We start from the raw sequence: 23,664 nt of genomic DNA, 5'->3' as shown, positions 1-23,664 counted from the left end.
AAGGTACAGTGCTCAAGAGCTTGGCCCTTCAAATGAAGCTGGATACTATGTAGCAAAGTAATAAAAAACAAGGTGCCAATAGTATGACCAAGGCACTCGGACTCTCTGACAGGCGAGATGGCAAAGGCTTATCTTTGCCAGTCTCACAGATAGAGTTGGAGGACTAGATCATAATAGGATATTTGTTGCAGGTCATGGTTAGTACAATACCTTTAATGTGTAAGCAATGTTCTTTTTATAAAGACACTGGCAGAAGGAGGAATGGAGGAGCTTCATTGTTAAAAATGCGATGTTTTCCTGAGGTCTGGCCATCTGCGCTATAACATATAACGTGAATTTATCCACATCTCCTTAATTAAACTTCCTCTCTGCTAAGAAAATAAGGTCATTGTGAAGTTGTTATTACCTGATGTCGGATTCAACCGACCCGGGAATCACAGCTAGCCACTGACCACTAGAATTAAAGGCAAACAAGTAAGAGTTCGCAGTGACATGTTGGGGTCCCAAGGAAGGAGAGGCAGAAACATCCAGAATGTTACATTAAGTGCCTGCGGGTTTATCCTCTTGCATTTTGAGGATGGCATCAACTTCAAGGAAGTATATCCTAGCACTTCAAGGAGCAGCACGAGAGTATCTGTGCTACAAGGAGATGGTCGGGGGGGACAATGTATGCAGCAGATAATGATTTTTCCAATCTTCAAGTGAATTCCTGCTGCCCTTCTTTGGTCACTGCCTCATCCAATGTGCATCCCAACTCTCTCTGGCATTCAGCATTAGCACAAGGACCCTCTCCTCATGCAGGCTCTCTGTAGTACGGAGTTACTGTCCCTCTCCAGCTAACTTCTCCCTATTTTGTTGTCATCAGAGCCATGCGGGGCTGGGGGGCGGGGGAATTATCGCCTAGTTCGCCTTAACTGGAAGTGGATAATATACATTTCCCTTTACGACTTATTATGACAGAACTCTGCTCCATAATATGGAACTAACCAACTGTACTTGGATGAAGTCAGACGATAAAATTACTTTCATTTTTCCAATTTCTGCTGTTTAATGCAAAATCTATTACCTTTACATCAATTCGTTCATAACTCAACTATTTCCATTCAATCATATAAATGAAGTATTATTTGAATAATGTTTGCTATTGAACTGAAACTGCCTTTTCTTCTCTGTCATTCACTCCATCGCCGTTGTTAAATATGTGGTTATATCTTCGGCCTTGGTTCTGTCACTGATTAAAACTGATCTTGCAAACACGCATTTGCTGATTAGTTATATTCAGTAAAGACTTCAACAGTTTTGTTATCCCGTTTCATCCATTTAGCTTTGAATTAAATACTTTGCTTTCTTTCTGTACTATGTTCTGAAGATTAGTGTCTGACTAACCTCTAGATAGCAGCGGGTACTTTAAAACACGATTAGTATCAAATAAGAAATACTGAAGTTCAGCTCTCAAGTTCAAAAGGGCAAGTCACTTGTCATGATTTCCTCCCTTTTTATTCTAAATCAATCTATGAAATTGGCATTTCCTTCTCCTCCCATTCAAAATTCTCATTCACTTTAGCCACGTGAAATGTTTAAGGAAAATTCATACTGAAGTAATCGGAATATTTACCTACATCAACATAATCCAACGTCAACTTTTTCTTTCTTAATTACACAACCAGTTACTTTAAACTTTAAAATGGGTGCTTTGCTGAGACTCTATTCCATTATTCTTAATCACCTGTGGTTAAAAATGTTTGCTGACTATTTTGCTTCCTTCACGTGAGTAAAAATTCACGTACGCATTCAATAAATTGTGTTTAATTGCAAAGCTCATCTTGAATCCATGAAATAACAGAGTTATATCCCAATCACCTTATTACCATTATTATAACTAATAATCATGGGAACGTTGTATGGCTTCAAAAGAAGACTGGACAAAACTGAATACTGCACATCTGCGTCAGTGCGTAAGATTTAACTGACTTGAGTTTGCCTTCCAAACGGATTTTCGGCATATTGTTTCTTCCTTGTAAAAAGATTCTTCTTAATTATGACTGACTGCCGAGATACACTGCATTATAAGGAGCTCTAATGAAACACGTGAAACGTTTGTCACCACGTCTACATTTCTTGGTCTTTGTTTGTATAGCTGTTCATAATTCCCTGTTTATATTCGCGTATATAGGTTACATGTGCAAAGCGGATCTTGAATTACTCTTATAATCACTTTGCTTAATGAACTTCGCACAAACTTCTAAGTGTATGTTTGTGCTTGTGTGTTTGTGATTCTCCTACAAATATTAAAGCATAGAGGTGTGGATTTCTTTATACAATCACTACATTGTTACCTAGGACTCGAAATGGCATTCTCAATTATCTTTTAAAATATACAGAATCTGCCGTTTTTATAACTTCTGAACTACAAAGGCACTGGTTCATGGTTTCATAAACAGTTAAGTGGACACGAGCAGGAAACAAAGACAAATTTTTAACCTGGATAATTAATGTATCAACTATATCCTAACAGCAGCGCATGGCACTAGCGTATCCATAACCATTATCCGAAACGAAAAATGGAAAATATACAATATTTGTTGTCTTCTGAAGAGGGTAGACAATTTAAATAGCTACCTCTACAAGACTGTCTACTTTTGATTAAGGTGAATACGGCTTTAGTTACTTTTTATATCTCAGTCCTGTTAATCATTATCTAAAGTGCTACAATCCCAAAGCCTTACTAAATATACTGCTGACAATAAATAACCATGCACAAAGAAGAACTTCCACAGGGTTGAAGGAAAATAAGCCCCGAGGGACATCATCAGAGCAACCAAGGGGGGGGGCGTGATCAGTGCTATGTACACAACACAACTGTTACTGGATGCTCTAGAGAAAATAACGAGAGAGCAAAAATATATGATTAACGTAAATAAAGAGGGATGAATCTTGCATGTATCGTGCTCATGGTAGTTAAAGTAGTACAGTGGTAGTCATTCAATCAGCACCATTTCCTTCAAGTCGAGTCTTACTTACAGTCTCTGTAACCTATTTAAGTTGGAGAATACATCAGGTCCTAAATTTTCTATCTTGTTGAAATGTAGGTATCTGTAAAAACAGGCGGACACACGAATTAGGCCAATCACACTTCGGTGCAATCATTTGCACGAGCTTTGATGCCCCCTCGACAGTTTCCTCTGTGACGTAAAACGAGCTGGTTCCAAAGAGCACGGGATTCCTAATTAGGAAGCAAAATGACCGTAAAATGAGAATTCCTTTTCTTGAACGTCATATCAACTGTTTTACCTCAAAAAGGCGACTGGAGTGGCATCATTTTACCCCTTACATAAAATATACCTTAGGATACAATGTACTTACAGTCTCTCCAAGCTGGGTATATTGGAGAAGGTGTCGGCCTCAAAAGTTGCAAGATCGTTGAAATGCAGATACCTGCAATGACGAGGGATTGTGCAGGGTGAAGTGAATGTGTGTGTGTGTGGTACAAAAGGGCTTTGGATGGAAATGAGCAAGGTGTTCCTGGAAGCTCATTTATAACTGACAGCTCTCAACCCTCTGAAACCGCTTTACATGGGTGATGCAGTCTCATTTATCTACGGAAATGCTACTATTATTAGAGGTAAACAAAGTGTTCTAATACACGACAGTACCCATTACCAAAACAAGGAAGATCAACTCATTATTCTAAGAGAATAATCAAGAATTACTATAATTAATTGCAATGACATGAAAATTAAAACAAAATCTACAGATCTGAAATGTGGGAATTACTGTATGCAACTTAAGTTAGAGAATTAATGTTTAGTACTGTATTTAAGCTAGGCTATGGTTATTCAAACTGGCAGGCTATTACAAGGCCTTCAAGAAAATAGTACACTTTAATGCATAAATCAGTGATACTATGGTGCTCGAGGTAATGTCGTCTGCAAGCATCTGCTTTATTGTGCTTGCACGGCTTAGTGGGATTATCGAGGAAAATGTATCAGATGTGTTTAAGAGAAGTGATTAGCATTCTCGTTTTATTAAGAAATAAAAAACTCAAGACAACACACTATGATATCTAATGTGTAAAACGTACAAAATCTATGCTAAAATTTTCCCAAGCTGCAAAAAAAGCTTACATAAATCAAGGAAACCATTATCATACTCTTAAAACTGATTATGTTGTGCAGAATAATGTTAAATGTGTTAACTTATTAAATGCTACATTAAAATATCACTAATTGGAAAGTCAGTATCGCATCAATCTGTAATCACAAATAGCGAATTTTCATGACACTTCTACGGAATGAAAAATAACAAGGCCAGTTGGTCAAACTAGCGACTGGTCAGGAATGGCAAGGCAAAAGTGGCAAGAAATCGTTAGTTCTTACTTACAGCTGTTTAGTCATTACTTACAGCTGTTCCAATTTGTCGAGGCCTTGGAACACCTGCTTCTCAATCACACGTATCCGATTCTTATAGAGATACCTGAGAAGAAGAAAACAATGCGGTAAGTCACCTAAGAAGTCGGACACTGCTTGGAGGGCCATGCAAGACGAAGCTATTCATTTTGGAACTCGAGGCGGAGGCAATGCCAAGTTAATAAGCAACGTACGCGTAAGCGTTGCGTTGTCTGAATACTGAATGGCGGAGATTATCTAGTGGGAAAGCTTATCCTGGCTACTATCATGGTAGACATTACAAGCCCTTTTTATAAAATACAACAATTTCAAATATTCCAATAAAACAGTGGTTCAGAAGATGTTTGTACGTTAACCACTTCAGCTCAAGATGACTGGGTGAATTTAGCAAATAATGTTCTACTGCAAAATTTAACATATCCTAATGCAAAGTTTCATCCAGTGCCAAAAAGGAATTACTCATTTTTAAGGATGTCTTAAAAAACTATATTGCTCTTTCAGACAACAATGTAAAGTTCAACCAATAAAATCGTCCTATGACTTTAAATGTGACATCTTTGGTACCTGTTAAATACATGAATGAGTGAGTACTCAGAGACCACAATGAAGCAAGAGACATGCTTCTACGTCAAAGCCAGCAGAATTACAACAAAGCCTCTTCTTGTCCCTCTACCGTAAGAAAGCAGTCTCCTTCACTAGCTTGCTCTTCAATTCATTCATCAGACCAGAAAACAAATAAATTCATGCAAACCGTGAGAACTGAGGGCGCTTCCTTTTCAGTGATATCTACTTAGTCTTCTGATAATAATTTTAATACAGACTTCTGGTGATAATTTAAAAAGTTCAGAAATTAACACGGAGAGAGAGAGAGAGAGAGAGAGAGAGAGAGAGAGAGAGAGAGAGAGAGAGAGAGAGAGAGAGATTTCTACTGTAGATGAACAAGTTTTTAAGTATTGTTTTCTTGTTTTCTTATACTATTTTTTTAACTGCCAGTTTCATTGTTCCCACAAAACAGGCTTGTCAACGCAACTTTAGAGCTTAATATAAAAAAAAACTTGATTTGTAAAAATTAAAAAGAAAATCTCTTCTGTCTTTCAGTTTTTTGTATTTAATGAAAAAACAGTTCTGTTTAATTACATCTCGAAAATTGACTTCATTAATTCAATTCTTTCTCCAGAACTGATTCATTGAGGTAATCATATTAAGTCTAAAAATGAAATAGCTGAATGAATTAAAAATATGACGCCTGTGATACCTCTTCTGAAAACAAACACGTACACAGAGAGCTCAATGAGCAAACAACTGCATTGTTTGGTGGTCGACTGAAATGAAACCGGCCTTACGCTACCAAGGTTAAGGTAAGACAGGATTAGGAGGCCGGGTGTGTACCTCTGGACTCTGGGCCACGAGCAGAGAAGATACTTCCATTCAGAACAAGTAGAACTGCAACGAAGCTTCTCTCTTTCGCTTCAAGTCCTAAGAGTGCGGTCTTCTTCATTCCTATTACCCCTCACATTCATGCATCAAATGAGAATTGAAATAAATGTAAATTCATGGGGGAAAAGCGAAAACATAAATAAATAGTTATTCTTTTTATAATGATTCAAAAACATACTTAGCAATAAACCTCCTAATCCAGAGAGAGAGAGAGAGAGAGAGAGAGAGAGATAATTATCTTTGTTATTTTCCTTGATGTCATACAGAAACGCAGGAGCGGTTTATTTACATTTTCTGCCATATCTTCAAACACACACACACACACACACACACATATATATATATATGTATATATATATATATATATATATATATATATATATATATATATATATATATATATGTGTGTATGTAGTGTATTATTATTACACACACACACACACACATATATATATATATATATATATATGTGTGTGTGTGTGTGTGTGTGTGTGTGTTTGTACATATGGCAGAAAATATAAACAAACCGCTCCTGCGTTTCTGTATATCATCAAGGAAAATAGCAAAGAGAATTACTTCTCTCTCTCTCTCTCTCTCTCTCTCTCTCTCTCTCTCTCTCTCTCTCTCTCTCTCTCTCTGGATTAGGAGGTTTATTGCTAAGTATGTTCATGAATCATTATAAAAACTTCAACTATTTATTCATGATTTATGAAACTTTTATGTTTTGCTTTTCCCATGTGTGTGTTATACATATATATATATATATATATATATATATATATATATATATATATATATATATATATATGTGTGTGTGTGTGTGTGTGTGTATGTATATATATATATATATATATATATATATATATATATATATATATATATATATATATTATATATATATATTATATACATGTATGAGTATAATATATATAATATATGTATGTGTCTGTATATGTACATATTATTTGTTTATATATATATATATATATATATATATATATATATATATATATATATATATATATATATATATATATAGATATATATAGATAGAGAGAGAGAGAGAGAGAGAGAGAGAGAGAGAGAGAGAGAGAGAGAGAGAGAGAGAGAGAGTTTCTATAATAAAGCAAATAACTGTTAAACTAAGGACAACATACCCATTTGCCACAATACTTCTTTCACACTTTATCTACAAGATAGGCTTCTCAAAAGTTGAATTCTAAATCCAATCTACATAAATGTCACAATAATTATGCACTTATAGCCTCTAAAATAATCTTTGCATTTCACTCACATTATAGTTTCCATAAACCTGAAAAAACCATTCCAGAGTACATGATACATATATGAAATATATGCCGCCCATCTCTTACATTTTACAGATTCGACCATGTTCTAGACATGGCAAAAAATTCAGTTATTTCATACTCATCTTGCATAGCCCTTAGCTTTTAAACATTCAATTATTCCCCACATTGTGCATACTCCTTTGATTTCACACTTTCAGTTATTTACTGCGCACCATACATATCCCATACATTCAAACATCCTGTTATTTCTTACATATCTTCCACATCTTCCATAAACATTTGTATTTTTAGATAGTACACTTTCAATTATTCGATACGCTTTGTTTGCATCCCTTAGGTTTTTAATATCGATTTAAGTCCTACACAATGTGCATGCACCTTAGATTTTAAACATTCAATTGTTTCTTATAAACTGCGTTTACCCCTTAGTTTTTTTGTTGTTGTTGTTGTTTGAAGTATAATTGTACCGTTTGTACGTTGACTGCGTATACGTGTACTTTTTCAACCTTGACTGTTGTACATTTTTACTAAGACATACTCGAAAAACGCAATTGTAAGCTAAAACTCTTACATTCTAGTAACATTCAATCATTTACCTTCATTTTGCAACAAAAGGGAAGATTAGATTACACACATTGAATCATTTCTTACTAATCGTGCATGCCCCTGGGATTGTACACATTCTACTATTTACCAAACATCATGGACATCAGATTTAGATTTTGAATACTCGATTGCTTCCCCCTACATCTTGTTCACCTCACAGATTTGAAACATTTCAGTCACTTATTCAGTCATTACCTACAAATTTAACATATCCTTTATACGATTTTAAACATTACAGTAAATTATTTCCTAAACATCTATACTGCCTTAGATTTTAGACTCATTTGTTTCCCATTCAATGAGCGCACCTCATAGATTTTACATACTCAGCTACTTCAAATTATTTCTTATTCATTATGCGTATCTCCTAGATTTTAAACATACACTTAGTTCTTAAGCATCTTGCGTAGCCCTTATAATTCAATTGTTTTCAGCACATTATATGTACTGTGTAGATTTCAGACTTTTATTTATGTGTCATACGCAGTGTGCACTCCACTCAGATTTTAAACATTCACTTAATTTCTAAACGTCGTGATTACGCCTTAGACTACGAATTACATTTATTTTCTTTACGTTGTGCACATTCCTTCAATGTTCAATATTCTCTTCTACATCTTGAATACCCTTTTTATATTTTACGCTTTGAATGACTTTCTATACATCGTGCGTCATTTTTCCTCCAAACGTCATTGGCCCATCTAATCACAAAAGGACTGGTTGGTAATGTAAGATGTGAGAAATTGCTGTTTACACAGAACCAACTTTTAACGTTGAGAGAGAGAGAGAGAGAGAGAGAGAGAGAGAGAGAGAGAGAGAGAGAGAGAGAGATCAACTCTTCCAAGGAAGAAATTAAATTACACGATAATATGACGCACCGACAGAACAGATTAAAACTGTACAAATATAATTAAAATGGTAGTTTCTCTTTTTGAGCTTAATTGCATATCTTGCAACAATAAAGCATTACAACTCTCTCCATTCAGAATTAAGCTACGACAGCGACATCTTACAAAAAACAACTAAAACTAGCAGTTTTTACTGTTACAGATCCACAGAAAATGCTATGAAACATCTGTTCCTTCTTGCTTTAATTTGAATCTTTTTAAAAGACATTTCATGTTTCGATTATGCTCAAGCCTCAAATCATTCATTTTCAAAATCAGTTCTTTTTATGGCAAGATTTTAACCTACTTGCAAAGAAACCCAACTATTCACAAATATTGAATAAATTTATAATTCTCTGCAATATCATACTTATGCTTTGTGATATGATGATGATATCAAAATCCACCCCTTTTCCACTTTAACTACCTATGCAGTGCCCCAACCAGTCCAATGTGATAATTTCCACGTTGAAACACTCCATTCCCTCTTTCCACAAACAACCGTCCTTAACAGACTGATATTACTTGTTATTGACAACTGACACCTCTCCACATACTGCATATGCTAAATGGAATATTTCGTATAATGTAGACATACTTTCATTATTAAAGCGTCCTTACAATTAATAACAATTTGAGAATGCCTGTCGAAATGACTGTCGCACACTGGGAATCGACAAGATACTATTTAACTATACAAAAATACATTACTTCCCATATACAGATTCAGCTTCAGTATCTCCTAGCGGAATGCTAGTTTAGTTCCCTTAAAAACTTCAAAAAGAGGGAATTTGATGATAAAAATTCATGATAAAAATTAAAATCCCAAAACCGTCAAGTTTCAAGCTTGGAGTTGATTGTGGCGCCAACGACGAACCATAAGGAAACAACAAACGGAACTGGTGATGAAATGTAGCTGAACGTAATCGCTCTACACAATATACGGAAAAAAATGTACCTCGTCAATGTTGATAAGAAGAAATAAGTTTCAAAAAGGAAAAAAAACTGAGAGAGAGAGAGAGAGAGAGAGAGAGAGAGAGAGAGAGAGAGAGAGAGAGAGAGAGAGAGAGAGAAAGCATGCGTAAATCAAATTTAAAACTTGCTATCAATACAAAAATGTAATAGTAAACTTACAAATAACGCAGTTCACTGAGTCCATTGAATGATCCATTCTGTAACCTCACGATGTGATTATTGTTTAGCAACCTGTCAACGAAAAATAAAAATGAAGTCAGATTAACCATGAATTCCTGTAAAAAAAAGACAAGCTTTACATAAAAATAAAATTGAGAGCAATGAACTAAGTTATTATAAATGGAATTACTTCTACAGAGTTCTGCGTTTATGCCGACACATCTACCAATGTCATTAATAAACTTATTTATTATTCTGTACAAGGAAATGTCAATATATATATATATATATATATATATATATATATATATATATATATATATATATATATATATATATATATATATATACATATATATATGTGTGTGTGTGTAATTTTGCATGTCTCATAATTTGTCATTAGTGGAAACTAGCAGTGCCACACCAATGTATATGTGGTACTTGGGTCTGATAGTATTCATGGGTATAAAACGGCACTGAGTGAGTGAGGTACATCACATATGGTAAACTAAGTCCTTGTGTAACATAAGGTATTTGGGGCTCAGGTTTTGAAGTTTGTTCTAAATAAAGTTTGTTATAAAGATCCCATCAACACCAACTCGCTGCTGCCGACCTATAAGGAGATCTTAAGTAATCCTAAAAGATATCCACCCACTCCAAGGTTCTGAAGTTTATAAATAAGTGCCTTGTGATTTACTAAATCGAAAGCTGCACTGAAATCTATTTGAATTAATCTGCATTCAGAATCCTATATGCATACTGACTATCAGCTGACAATCCTTTAGATTCCACATACTTATAATGTGGCTTACAAATAAGTTTTTCAGCAACTCTGAAAACCACAGGGAGCATAGAAATTGCCCTGCAGTTACTGCAGTCTGCAGATATGCCACTCTTTGGGACAGGCACTGTATCACTAAGTTTGTGCTCATCCAGAAAGATACAACTTCAGCATAAAAATCTATAGAACCTACTAATCTTGGGAGAAAGCACATTAAAAATCTTTTTAAAAAAACAATCAAACTTTTCTCCATCCCAGCTATCTAAATTATCCAGAATTTTCTTAACATCCTTAGAGCGAAATGCAAAGTTTGTAAGAATAGGTTAAGGATGACAAGTATCAGGGAGAGGAACATCCTCAGCTGACTGCTTAGCTTTAAAAGCTCGATGAAGCAGTTCAGCCTTTTCCCTAGTAGTGCAGCAGATAATTGCATATTTCATAAGAATCGTTCAGATAGTGAAACAAGCATGAAATTTTGCACAAGTGCTCTTTAAAGTTCCCTCTATCAGAAAAGGGCGCTGGCCACGCAAAAATTTAATATGACAGGCCAAATTCCAAGATGGCAGCCAGTATCGACAGATTTTGGCTAATTTTTTCACTAGAATGGCATGTATTTGCTTCTAGCAATATGGTAAAGCTCTTCCATACTATTTCTTGTGAATATTATGTTTCTGTAGCTTCCCAGTACAGTTTACCTTTAAATATGGGGGCTATATGGCTGCCAAGAAAAGGTAGAAACAATAATTATAATGAGAAATGGATCTTGGTTTCTGTGGTTTTAGATCCTAATGAGGCCATCTCTTTCGAATAACTCATCAATTTTGAAGGAAAATTAATAAATGTAAAAGAGTGTATGTCTGCACACAACCAGGGCACACTGGTGACATCACTGCTGTGTAACTCAGCATGGGGTTCAGTGCCAGCTAATCCAGCTTTACTAATCCTGTAGTCTTAGACTAGTAGTTGTAGTATAGTTTAGTTTAGTGTCCCAAATGCTTTCTAACAGCCCCAGACCAGCTATAGTTAGATAGCAGCACCTGAATAGACAGGATGTGCCAGCGGGAGAGCTCTGGTGGAGGCAGGAGTTGCTTCATCTGGAACTGCAGAATCCTTCCTGTCAGCTGCAAGTGTAACCAGGACACGGCAGATGCACCAGGTTACAGCCTCTAGTTTGTACAAACTCCTGGGGACAGCATACACTGACTACTGTGCTGAGAAAGCAAACAACAATGAGCAGGCATTAGAATTTGAGGAGTGGTGTGACCTTCGAAGACAGCAGAGTCCACAGTTCCACTTCTGGCACATGGTATTGTCTATGGAACTTGTGATATTCCTACTGATCAGGTCCTTCCGTGAGGCCAATTTTGTCCTCTACTGCCAGGCATTGCATGAGCTGATACCCTACTTCTTTTCCAACAATAATACAAACTATGCTCGTTGGCTGCCTATTCACCTCAGGGACATGCTTACCCTAGAGAGTTCACACCCAGAGTTGCACAAGGAGTTCAAGGCTGGCAACTTTGTTGTGCACAAGACCAGTCGCCAGTTCTCAGCAATGGCTCTTGACCAAGCTCATGAGCAGACCAATGCCTTTATAAAGGCTGATGGCGGAGCCATTGGGCTGACTGAAGATCCGTCAGCACTCAGAAGATGGATGGTGGCTGGCCCAGAGATCATCCGCTTGGTGTCTGCATACGAAACAGAGGTTCAAAGTAAGGAGTCTAATGAGCAGACAACACACCATGAACAAACACCTCATGCGCAGAAGACATTCTTGGAGAGAGTCAGCAAGCTGTCATTGGCTTTGCAACACTTGGGAAGTCCTTTTCAGGAAGAGAGCCAGGATCTGTATTCCATTGACAACAAAGACATTGCCCACCCCAGCTCAGCAGAACTTCTACAGACACACCTTGACAGAGGCTGCACTAAATTTCAGAAGTTTTCAGACTCTTTGGCAAACAATGCAGTCTCCTTCTATGAGCGATAAAGAAGAACAGAACTGACTTCTTCAGGCAAGAAGCTGCTCCTGTAGAACAGTCAAAGCAGAAACTTCTGAAGGAGGATTGCCAGCTTTTCTCAAAGCTATTTATATCCTGTCAGAGCCGTGAATGTGATCTGCAGGAATTCTTCCAGCACGAGAATCAAACATTCCCAGCTTCCCTTAGTGAGGGTGGTAGGCTGTACACATGTCAGAAGTCTCAGCTGACCTCGGTCCTGGAGAGTCATGTTACACTAGAAGACAAAGAACCAAAGACTGATGTCCTCATTGTAGATGGATCAGCTTTGGTCCATGCCTGCCACCAAAGAAAGGAAAGACCTTTGAGGGCTATGCACTTTGCGACTTCTTGCCTGTGATACAATCCTATAGCAGCAAGTACACATCATCACATCTTGTATTTGATGTATACAATACATCCAGCCTCAAAGCTGAGACCAGGCTCCAACGTGGTCAGGAGGAAGGCGCAAGGTGACAGACAAGAACACAATTCCATCCAACTGGCGCAATTTCCTAAGACACGATGCCAACAAGACAGAGTTGTTCCAGTTCCTGGCAGACAAAGTTGCCCAGATGTCTGCCACAAATGTTGTCATTGCCACGAAAGGGTCTGCTGTCCTCAGCACTCATGAGGCTAGTCTTCAGGGACTGGAAAAGTGCTCTCATGAGGAAGCTGACACCGCATCTTTCTCCATGCCAAATATGCCACAGAACATGGAGCCAAGACCATCACGGTTAAAGCAAATGACACAGATGTTCTTGTCGTTGCAGTCAGTGCTTTCTCCACTCTCCACAATCTAGGGCTAGAGAAGCTATGGGTGGCATTTGGCCAAGGCCAGAGCCTGCGCTGGATTGCTGTGCATGACCTGTGCAATTCTCTGGGTCAGGAGAAGGTGAATGGCATGCTCTTCTTCCATGCGTTCACAGGCTGTGATACAGTGTCAGCCTTCGGAGCAAGGGCAAGAAGACCGCCTGGCAGACATGGAACATCTTTCCAGAGGCCTCCACTGTGTTCTCCAAACTGAGTCACTACCCTCTCAGAGTGGAAGAGAGTGACCTGAAGGTCCTGGAGAGGTTTGTCATACTTATGTATGAAAGATCCAGCACTGCTGGCACTGTGGATGAGGCTAGACTTGATATGTTTGCCAGAAAACAAAGGGCATATGAGGCCATTCCACCAACCAGGAGCTCTCCTCCAACACACCAAGCGTGCTGCGTACCAGGCTGGTTGTGTGTGGGGCAGGCCACCCAGTGTCAGCCACAGCCAGAGAACCCTGCTGAGTGGGGATGGCAAAGTCTGGTGAAGCATGGCAAGTCCTCTGGACAACCAACTCGCCCTTAGCCAAGAGTTGCCAACAGCTTACCAAATGTGGATGCAAAGCAGGCTGTCGGGAAAGGTGCAAGTGCTACAAGCTGGGTCTTCCCTGCACAGCTCTGTGCACTTGCAAATGTGAAGTCTAGATAAATATTGCCCTCTCTTCAGTAGATAATCTAGCTTGAGCATCCAACGTGTCATGCTATGCCTACCTTCTTATCCTCGAATTTTTCAAAGGTGTAGGTTGAGAGACCTATACATAGATCGGTTTGCGTTTAGTCCGTATTTCTCTTCTTTTCTTTTTATGGTTACAGTCTTAGACACAATGTTGTATGTGACCATACCATTACTATTTCAGTTGAAAATAGCATATTAGTTAAACTGTCTGATCACATGAATATACCATTAAATAAAAACAGTTGGTCTCTATGTCTGCTAGCGCTGTGGATAGAAAAAAAACTTTTATGGCAACCATTTTGTACGCCATCTTGGTTACAATTCATTTAGTAAGGGTTTTCAATAAAATGTGTGGTATGGAACATTTTATAACCTAAAAGTCGAGGTTTAAAAAAAAAAACTGGCATATTCCATCCAATAGATGCTCCCAAACCAGTGAATCTCAACATAGATGGCGGCCATTTTGAAAAATAGCCGCCATCTTGGATTTTCAGGTGGCCAGTGCCCTTTTCTAAGAGAGCGTAGTCTTAGGAATGTTTGTGCCAAATTTCATGCTTGTTTCACTATCTGAACGATTTTTACAGCAATCTGCTGCACTATAGGGCCAGCAACCAATCTACCATTATCTGTTAGCAGTGGTGGAATGGAAGATGAGCCAGACCCAAAGATAGATGATGCCAATTTGGTCCACCACAGACGAGGCTGAGTAATTCCGTCACGCTTCCTCCTCAAGGGATTATTGTAATTTCTCCCAGCTGTATGGTAAGTTCTATTTGCAGCACGGCAAGACTCAAAAAAAATGTAATTTTCATGCGAACAGTTTCGCCTCCATTTGTTGAATTTGGTCTGTTTGTCATGGTAAACTTGTCTACATGTATCACCAAACCATGGCTGGTCATTTGTCCTGAATTTAATGACGTTTCTAGGGTCATACCTTATTAAAATAGCCATCAGCATTTCATTTAACTTCCTCTTTGGATCAGGATCTAATATGGCATCTGAAATGTTAAGTGTCTGACAAGCTTCAAAAATGCAATCGCAATTGGCTCTAGATTTCAGCCTGACCATTTTTCCAATGGTGGTATTAGGAATATACTGATTGACAGATATGTCCATCTCAATGGCACAATGATCAGAAGTGCCTATATATTCACCAGACCTTAGACTTCACAATAGCTGGAACATCTGTGAATATGAAGTTTAATCTATTACCAGAAGTATGTGCGGGTTCTTCAATTAGCTGGACAAAATTGAACGATACATAGAACTCAAGAGCAGACCGGCCATGTTGATCTGAGGAATAGGAATTTAGCTACTCGCTGTGCTTTGCATTACAGTCTACACAAATAATGAATGAAGCATTTGAATCCTGTGACTGAGCCATACTAATCCTTTCCAAGAAACGGTTATATATAGAATCGTCGATATTTGGATTGAGGTAAACAACAAATACATGAACACTGTAGAACTTACTGAAAATTTAATAACAAAGGACTTCATGGCAACTACACCGCAAATTTTTCTGACGATAAATAGGTCGTCCAGACTTGGTGTTTACAGCCATACCTTGTGCATGTGGGATGTTACGACAATAAATAAAGTCAGAGCTACCAAACCTTTAACTTGTTGCTACTTACAAGTCTCATATAAAAACATCAAATCATAGTTACGGATACAACTCTGGAGATCAATAAAATTTAACCTTAAGCCCTGAATATTTGAGTAAAGTACTTTGCGATTTTTCTTACTGTAATGAGTAACAGGTCCAGGGTTTAACTCAATGTCTCCCGAAAGAATCAAATTTAACAACATAAAATCAGTGACAAAACTAATAAACATACTCATAAAAACAGCAACTGTAAAAATCAACAGAACAATAAACATCAATACCATCAACAACAACAGTATTCATATTATTTATAAAAATCCTGTTGAAAGAATAAATAAACGTGACCATATGTCATTGAAAAAAGTTCCGGAAGCAACTGGTCAACAAGATGGGACCGGCACACCTTGTAAGGCAAATGAAAAATCCAACAGGTTTGCCACTACAACTGGAGGAGGACAGTCAGGATGGATGTAGAAACTATAAAATGCTGAGAAGGAAAAGATTAAGTAAAGACAAAGGCATTTCCTGATAATCCACCAAGCACTTTTTGAAAAAACAGAATGGTGGAAAAAAAAAGGATAAAGGCCTGATTGCACCCTCAGGCAAGGGAACTCAAACCCAAGACCATGGAAGGCCACGGTACAAAGGCTATGGCACAGTCCAAGGTTGGAGAACAAGGTTTGTATTCAGAGTAACCTTCTCTTAGACGGGTTGCCTACCAAGGCTAAATCAGTGTCCTTACCCTAAAAGAGTTGCCTGCAAAGCTAAAGAGTCTTCTACCCTAACTCATGTAGGCAGGGACGTCACACCCTGAAGTGAATGTTACTAAGAAAAGCCACATTAACCCACTACCCACAAAACCTATTCATTATAATACCACTTGAACAAGCAGTGAAGGGGACCACTGACAAAGATAAACAAACCCTAAGTGGTACCAAAGGTACCCGACATTGCTGTGATGTTGAATAAAGGAATGCCTTGCTGTGAATGCTATAGTATACCTTATGAACAGACACACTGTCCCCAGACACCCAGATTTCAGGATGTGATGGCCCAAGTAGCATTAATTACAATGCACTTAGACTAACCCTTTCCAAACTCAGGTCTAAAAAGCCTGCCAAATGTGAACTTCTAAAGCTTATAAGGAGAGTACCATTGGCCACACAAAATCCTAGGAGATACTGGGAGAAGCGGATACACAGTGATGCCTCCAATAAGCATATAATCAGTAATGCACTGAATTGCCTCGAACACAAAAATTAAAGTGACATAAAAAGGAAGAAGAATACGATCTACAAAATAAAGAAAGCTGGCATGACATTGGTGCAAAAATGATGTTGCCTGGTCAATCAAACAAGCAAGTTAGACATAAAATAAGTGCTCCTCTACTGCTTTGGGCCAATACTTTGGGCCTTGGCTATACCAGATGGAACATGAACAAGGCAATGAGGACAGCTCTGTGTAAATGACTTAATTAAAACTTATCACCAATAAAAATGTTTGCCAGGAAATTTAGTGCATATAATAGATAACATGGCAATGGTACAAAACAAGAAATCTCTTCATGAAGCTCCTCAAGCTATTTTATTGGCAGCTGTGTGAAAGAACGCGTTCAGGAAATTGACATGATCATTGATATTTATCAAACTAAGCCAGTCAAGAATGGCAAGAGGTTAAAAAGAGGATCACAAAGTTGGACTTATGCTAACCCCTTGCCCCTGGGCACAGATTGATTGAAACAAAAGAATTTTATCAGAGGTTTGCGAACAAAGCCTGCCTGACTGAGTCCCTAGTAAACGAATGAAACAAAATTCAAACAAAGAATCCTATTGATAGGAAGCCAGTTGTTTGCTACCATAAGAGAGATGAGCAGAAGCGTAAAGACAATGTCAGTCTGAGACACTGAAGCCTTTAGATGTAGCTAAGAAGAAGACACAAGATTATGCCTTCATGCCTAGCTCTGTACTGATTCTGGATTTACCACTGTTGTAGTATGCACGAACATATTAAACACCACGTTACTGTTTTGATATTTACATCCTGACCTTCACGCTCACTGCACATAAAGGATAGGACTAAAACTCACACTGGTTGCGTGAACTTCTAAAAAGTAGAAGAAACTTTACTCCAGATAAATCAGAAGCATTACATTGCTCACTGGCATTCACAGGCATTCTGAACAGGTGGCCAGTTTCCACTGTACATAGATTAATTTACCATAAAAAGTATAATTTAGACCTCATGTAGAGTCTTCATTATTTTTTTACATCAGTACCTGTTTGGGCTGAGAAAAAACTTCAATGCGTTTTCTACATAGAGTTACTTGTAAAAGTCCAGATTTTAAACAATGGCCTAATTTTATCACCTTTTGACTTTTGATACCTAAATAGCTAAAATATTGACATTTAACAGATCCCAACATACAGAGACTTGCAATATTCCTAATTTTGAGTGATCACGTGTCACAACATGACCGTTCCGTTATTTACAGATATATCAAAGTTTATATTTCACCTACAAATTTGGCTTATATTTGACAGGAGTGATAGAAATTAAGGCCTGAATTCTAATGCAAAATTGCTGACAAAGACATTTTTCTAGTCCAAATTAAACCTCTCAAAAATCATGAGAATTTCCTACGCCAATAGCTACCAAGATCTGGTAACAGTTTACATAAAATTAGACTTTACTTCTTGCTATTTTCATTATCGTTCATGGGTACATTTCTCAAGATAGAGAGTTGGTTTTAATTTTTTTATTTCGCCACATTTGAAGTGAATAATATTTTGCTCTCCTCTGAACTGTTTAAAAAAAACTGTAAAGAATATCTAGATGCAACACTAACTAATTTACGATTATAAAGCTCCCAGCAATCATTTTCTTCATTACAATAAGCTGCCAAACACGCGACATAAGACCTTGGTCAAGAAAATTACTTTCAGATTGTATTTCAGAGCTGATAAGCTCCAGATGAGCAATTTTTCAAGTTTTTAACTAAACAGTAAAGATGAAAACTGCTGAAGCAGAAATGAAGACCAACAACAGGTTTATGAAATCCATTCGTGTAAAAAGAAAATTGAAAAAAAGACCTGACCATTGACGGTGAGGAAGTATCTTCAAGAATAAAGATGAATAAAATGAGTGTAATCTGTCACCTCCTAAAAGTGGTACGAAAGGGACATGTACGCATCGCAACAAAAAATAAAAAATGTCAAAAAACAGGCAAAAAGGAAAAGTATAATAAAAAGTTTTACGATACAAAATTATGTGGAGCTTCCGTCCTAAGTTTTGTTGACAGTTTTCATTATTTCTTCACTAACAATCGGGCATTTCTTGATAAAAACTATCATCTATTAAACATACATGCACTAAGAAACCATTATAATAAAATTCATTTAATTTCAAAGGCCAATAATAAATATAGAACGTATTGCATTTCCAAAACACAGCCAAGAATGAACATAAGACGTGTGGTCATACTGTCCACATTTAATTCATTTTCGCACCGTACTTATTCCCCTGTTCAAAGGTACAACGGATTCAGTTCAGTTTTTTTTTATTTGCTGCTTACCAGGGCAAATATACTGAAAACTGCATTTCGTTTAAAACAGCTCCAGTTCTAATCCTAAACGAACTGGGTGCACAAGGTAAATTAATGAACGCCCTGGAAAGAACGCCACGCAGAAAAAAGTCGTGGAATAAAAAAAATGATGAGGCGGGGCAAAACGAGTTGCTAATAAACCTTGGTCAGAAAACCTATGAAAAGCAAAATTGGCTATTTCAGCCAAAACTTTTATTCATACATTAATCCAGTCATTAATCCCTGTTTGATTTTTCATCCATCTACTCATTCATTGTTTTTGGTTATCAATTTTACGACGATTCAACTTACAAATCTGCTTATTTTTGTACCTAACAGATTTTCAACCTCGTAAATCAATTTTGGTAAATAGCCTGACCATCACCATGCACGAAATGATTTTATATTATCATCATTATTATTATATTGGGAAGAGACCTTTTCTGAGGACCGTAGCACTGACAGTAATGGCTGTTTCTACGGCATTCAATTTGTATAGAGTCTTCTCTATTCTTCTTATAGTCTTCTTTTCATCAGTGTGTGGCTGGTGTATCAAGTCCTAAGGAAAGATGATTATAAGGAGAATAAGGAAGACTTTATATAAACTGAACGCCGTGGAAACAGCCATTATTATTATTATTATTATTATTATTATTATTATTATTATTATTATTATTATTATTATTATTATTATTATTATTATTAAAAGTTTTTCATTTGTCCTATATATATGTGTGTGTGTGTGTGTACAATATATATATATATATATATATATATATATATATATATATATATATATATATATATATATATATATATATATATATGTGTGTGTGTGTGTGTGTGTGTGTGTGTGTGTGTATGTGTGTGTGTGTTTGTGTGTGTGTACTGGTTACTGTCACTGTCATTCCTAGAACAGTAGTGCGATGCAAGCAGAGCCGTTGAGCCTCAGCTTAATGGAATGAAACCTGTAAAAGTGGTGATGGTCAAGAGTGAAGGAAGGGTCAGGACATCATCATAATAAGTCGCTCTTAAAAACAGATGAGATTAAAAATGAAATTTTTTCCCTCTCAGGCCTCGGACAATAATGATAAAAAAAACTGAAAACGTTCATCACTGCCACTCCGCTTCTATCCTCATTTTTATACAATGAATCTAAGGCTTTTTTATTATGCTGACCTTTCGTACAATTCTCAAAACCAAAATGTACAGCAGGCAGTCTTTTGCGTTATGTAAGCGATTACAAATTTTACTTTTACGAAAAACAAGATAAAAATGAGTGCCAAATGTTTTAGTTTTACAAAAACACTACGTTAAGTTTGAATGACTGTAAAAATGTCAATCCCTGAAAACTATACATAATAATAACTAAACTGAATCATATTCAGTGCTTGAGAAAATTACCATATATCTCATTACTAGGCTCTTGTGCATCAGATAAAAGGAAATGCCTTTATCATAACCAAATTCAAGTAAAACCATAAACCGATGCTTTCTCAATTACGGATAAGTGCAGATAAGCATAGGGCAGCTTATGTAAATGGGGTGGCAGCGAATGACCAGATCAGTCCAATAACCCATTCAGCAGACGTAAAGGTTTGCAACATGAGCCAAATACGGTCAATGGTTGAGTCCCCCGATGATGAGACACTTGCAAGATACCCATGAACACTGTCGAACACCCAGGGCACACGAGCAATGGGAAATGAAAGAGCCTCTTTTCGGTGTCGCAAAGGAATAAGAATCCGGACCAAAATTGGACGAAGCTAGCGGGAGCTTAACGTGGAAACTGTTGCAAAGAAATGCGCATAAAATAAGTGAAAAGAAAAACTTGGGGGCAAGAAAAAGACAATAAACACTTGGTAGTCATTTCATGTCACGATGTTCACATGTGCGACGTTTAAGTAGAATTTAGGGCTTCTCGAGTTGGTCAACAATAAGGGTTCGTGTTATAAGTTCGTAACTCAAATGTTAGTACCCATGTAACATATCTTGACAATTATTATAAGCGCCCAGCACCAGAATATGCTGTTGATGGTGTTTTAAGGGAACCAAGAGCTACCATATTTAGTGTTCCGCTGGGCACAATTTTGGTACCAGTAACATATTGTTTGCATCGAGACCCACAAGGGACCAAAAGTGGTGTTCTCAGAAAAATTTGAAAATATACTGAGAATACTGATGAACTGATCTTGCAGCTTGCCCCGATTCAATCACTTACTGTTTGTCTGTGACACCCTACTTAACTGTACGAAATATTTAACAGTACTTAATTTTCCATCGTCCCATTTTTTCCTCAGAACTTAAAAACCATATCATCTAATGCATAATCTACAGATATTTCCCCAGAATACTGCTCATCTTATATGTTACTTTTGTTTTAAAATTGCCCACGGTTGTGATTTCCTTCATAATTCAGATCGCTTGCTATGTATACACACACACACACACACATATATATATATATATATATATATATATATATATATATATATATATATATATATATATATATATATATATATATATATATATATATATATATATATATATGTATATATATATATATATGTATATATATATATATATATATATATATATTTATATATAATGTATATATGTATATATCTGTATATATATGTGTGCGTGTATATAAATATATATATATATATATATATATATATATATATATATATATATATATATATATATATATATATATATATATATATATATATCATCTTTGGCCATGTTCCATAAGCATTATTTCCATATGGAACTTCGGTTACTGGCTTAAGCGTCATTGCCCCTAGGGCTAATATAAAACTGGTCATTATCCTTAAATTTGATAAGAAAAACTGTGAAAACGTGTTCATTGCATATGCAGTTTAGGACAACGTTAGTCATATATCTAACAGGACAGTAAAACTGTTTCAGGGTCTAGTCCTATTTTCACACCTCGCTTTTACCTTTATGTATGTATTAATTTATTTGTTCTTCATTATTCACTTTCTATTTTAATCTTCTATCTAGCATCAGTCTTTTTTCCTGGTTCTGTTTCCTCTTTTTCCACACATATATATCTTATAAGCATATTCTTTGGAAGGTTCTATGGTCAATTAATCGCCATTCTGACTTGCTCCATAATCATGTGTGAACGTGACTATAATCATTATCATAAGGGAGCAAAAGAGGAGCGCTTCTCACTGTCGGCAGCCTTGTGCAGGCATTCCAGTTCCTTCCTGAAGTTACAAGAAAATGTTGGGAAACGAAATGTTAAATGCAAATAAGAACAAGTAAAAAATGCGTCGAAGTTTCTTCGGACCAATCGAGTTTTCTGTACAACGTATGATGCTGTATGAGCTGCGGCCCATGAAACTTTCAGCCACGGCCCGGTGATGGCCTGTTTCTGGCACTTATAGCGCGTTGCCAGACGCACGATCATGGCTAACTTTAGTCTTAAATAAAATAAAAGCTACTGAGGCTAGAGGGCTGCAATTTGGTATGTTTGATGATTGGAGTGTGGATGATCAAGATACCAATTTGCAGCCATCTAGCCCCAGTAGTTTTTAAGATCTGAGGGCGGACAGAAAATGCGCGGACGGACAGACAAATAGCCATCTCATTAGCTTTCTTTTACAGAAAACTAAAACATACACAAGTGTATGGAATGTGTTTTAACGCAAATTCAAAGGCGTTCCTTTTCACAGATAAGAGAAAACACATGGGAACCAATCGAAAATTGTCTGCGAGAGCACTCGATTCAACCTCAAGACGACATTTCTGCATAATTTTTGTCTCCCGTTAAGGATGAGGTCCCAGAGGCAGGCCCACCACTTCTCAAGAGGAAAATCATCAAGGGACGACCCAAGTGACGCTCTTCAGCATATGATATAAACATTCTTTCGATTCAAGAGCCTTTCAACTTCCTTTCGAAGCGACCATGACCCTTGAAAGACTAATGAAAATCTGTCACTGCGTCTTCATATTCGTCCTTCCTGAACTTCCTTTCCTTTATGCTGGGCTGCGGCGCGAGTTATTTATTCTAAGCAACGCGACGGTACAAATACTATCTTCCTTAACGAATTTACTTACTTGCAAAATCTGATATTTCAGCCTTTTAGCCCGGAGTCAACTTCATGTCGTGAATAAACGTATATTATGAATGAGCCAAAATGCAAATGTAATTTGACTTATTCTTGTGGTACAAAAATCCTATAAATCATTTTTGCTGATCGTCCTCCACTTAAGAAGGTCCATTTTGAGCAAGGGTCAATAACACAGTTGTTGATCCTCAAGCTATGGTATTTATGACGAGTGTTTAAAATATGATAAAACACACTTTTAGCATTAAAGGCACTAGTTTACTTGGTGATTCTTGATTCAGTCGCTTTGTATTAAAATATAAGAATGGCAATAACATGGC

The 23,664-nt window shown here is 36.9% G+C and overlaps 1 protein-coding gene across 3 annotated transcripts in view; it reads right to left on the bottom strand.

Moving 5' to 3' along the window:
* Positions 1-23,664, bottom strand: part of Pxn (Peroxidasin) — a 742,345-nt gene that overhangs the window by 145,676 nt on the left and 573,005 nt on the right. Inside the window, exons 3-5 of one of the 3 annotated variants that reach the window (XM_067107823.1) lie at positions 9,781-9,852; positions 4,402-4,473; positions 3,022-3,093 (exon numbers count right to left, since the gene is read on the bottom strand). In XM_067107823.1, coding sequence (XP_066963924.1) covers positions 3,022-3,093; positions 4,402-4,473; positions 9,781-9,852 — 216 coding nt within the window. Of the gene's footprint in view, positions 1-3,021; positions 3,094-3,363; positions 3,436-4,401; positions 4,474-9,780; positions 9,853-23,664 lie in introns of all 3 variants that reach the window. The other 2 variants (XM_067107108.1, XM_067108369.1) reach the window with 2 other exon arrangements.

This window comes from Macrobrachium rosenbergii, chromosome 1 (assembly GCF_040412425.1).
Source record: "Macrobrachium rosenbergii isolate ZJJX-2024 chromosome 1, ASM4041242v1, whole genome shotgun sequence".
Lineage (NCBI taxonomy): Eukaryota > Metazoa > Arthropoda > Malacostraca > Decapoda > Palaemonidae > Macrobrachium > Macrobrachium rosenbergii.
The sequence above is the reverse complement of the archived record's forward strand: the minus strand, read 5'-3'. Positions and strand labels throughout refer to the sequence as shown.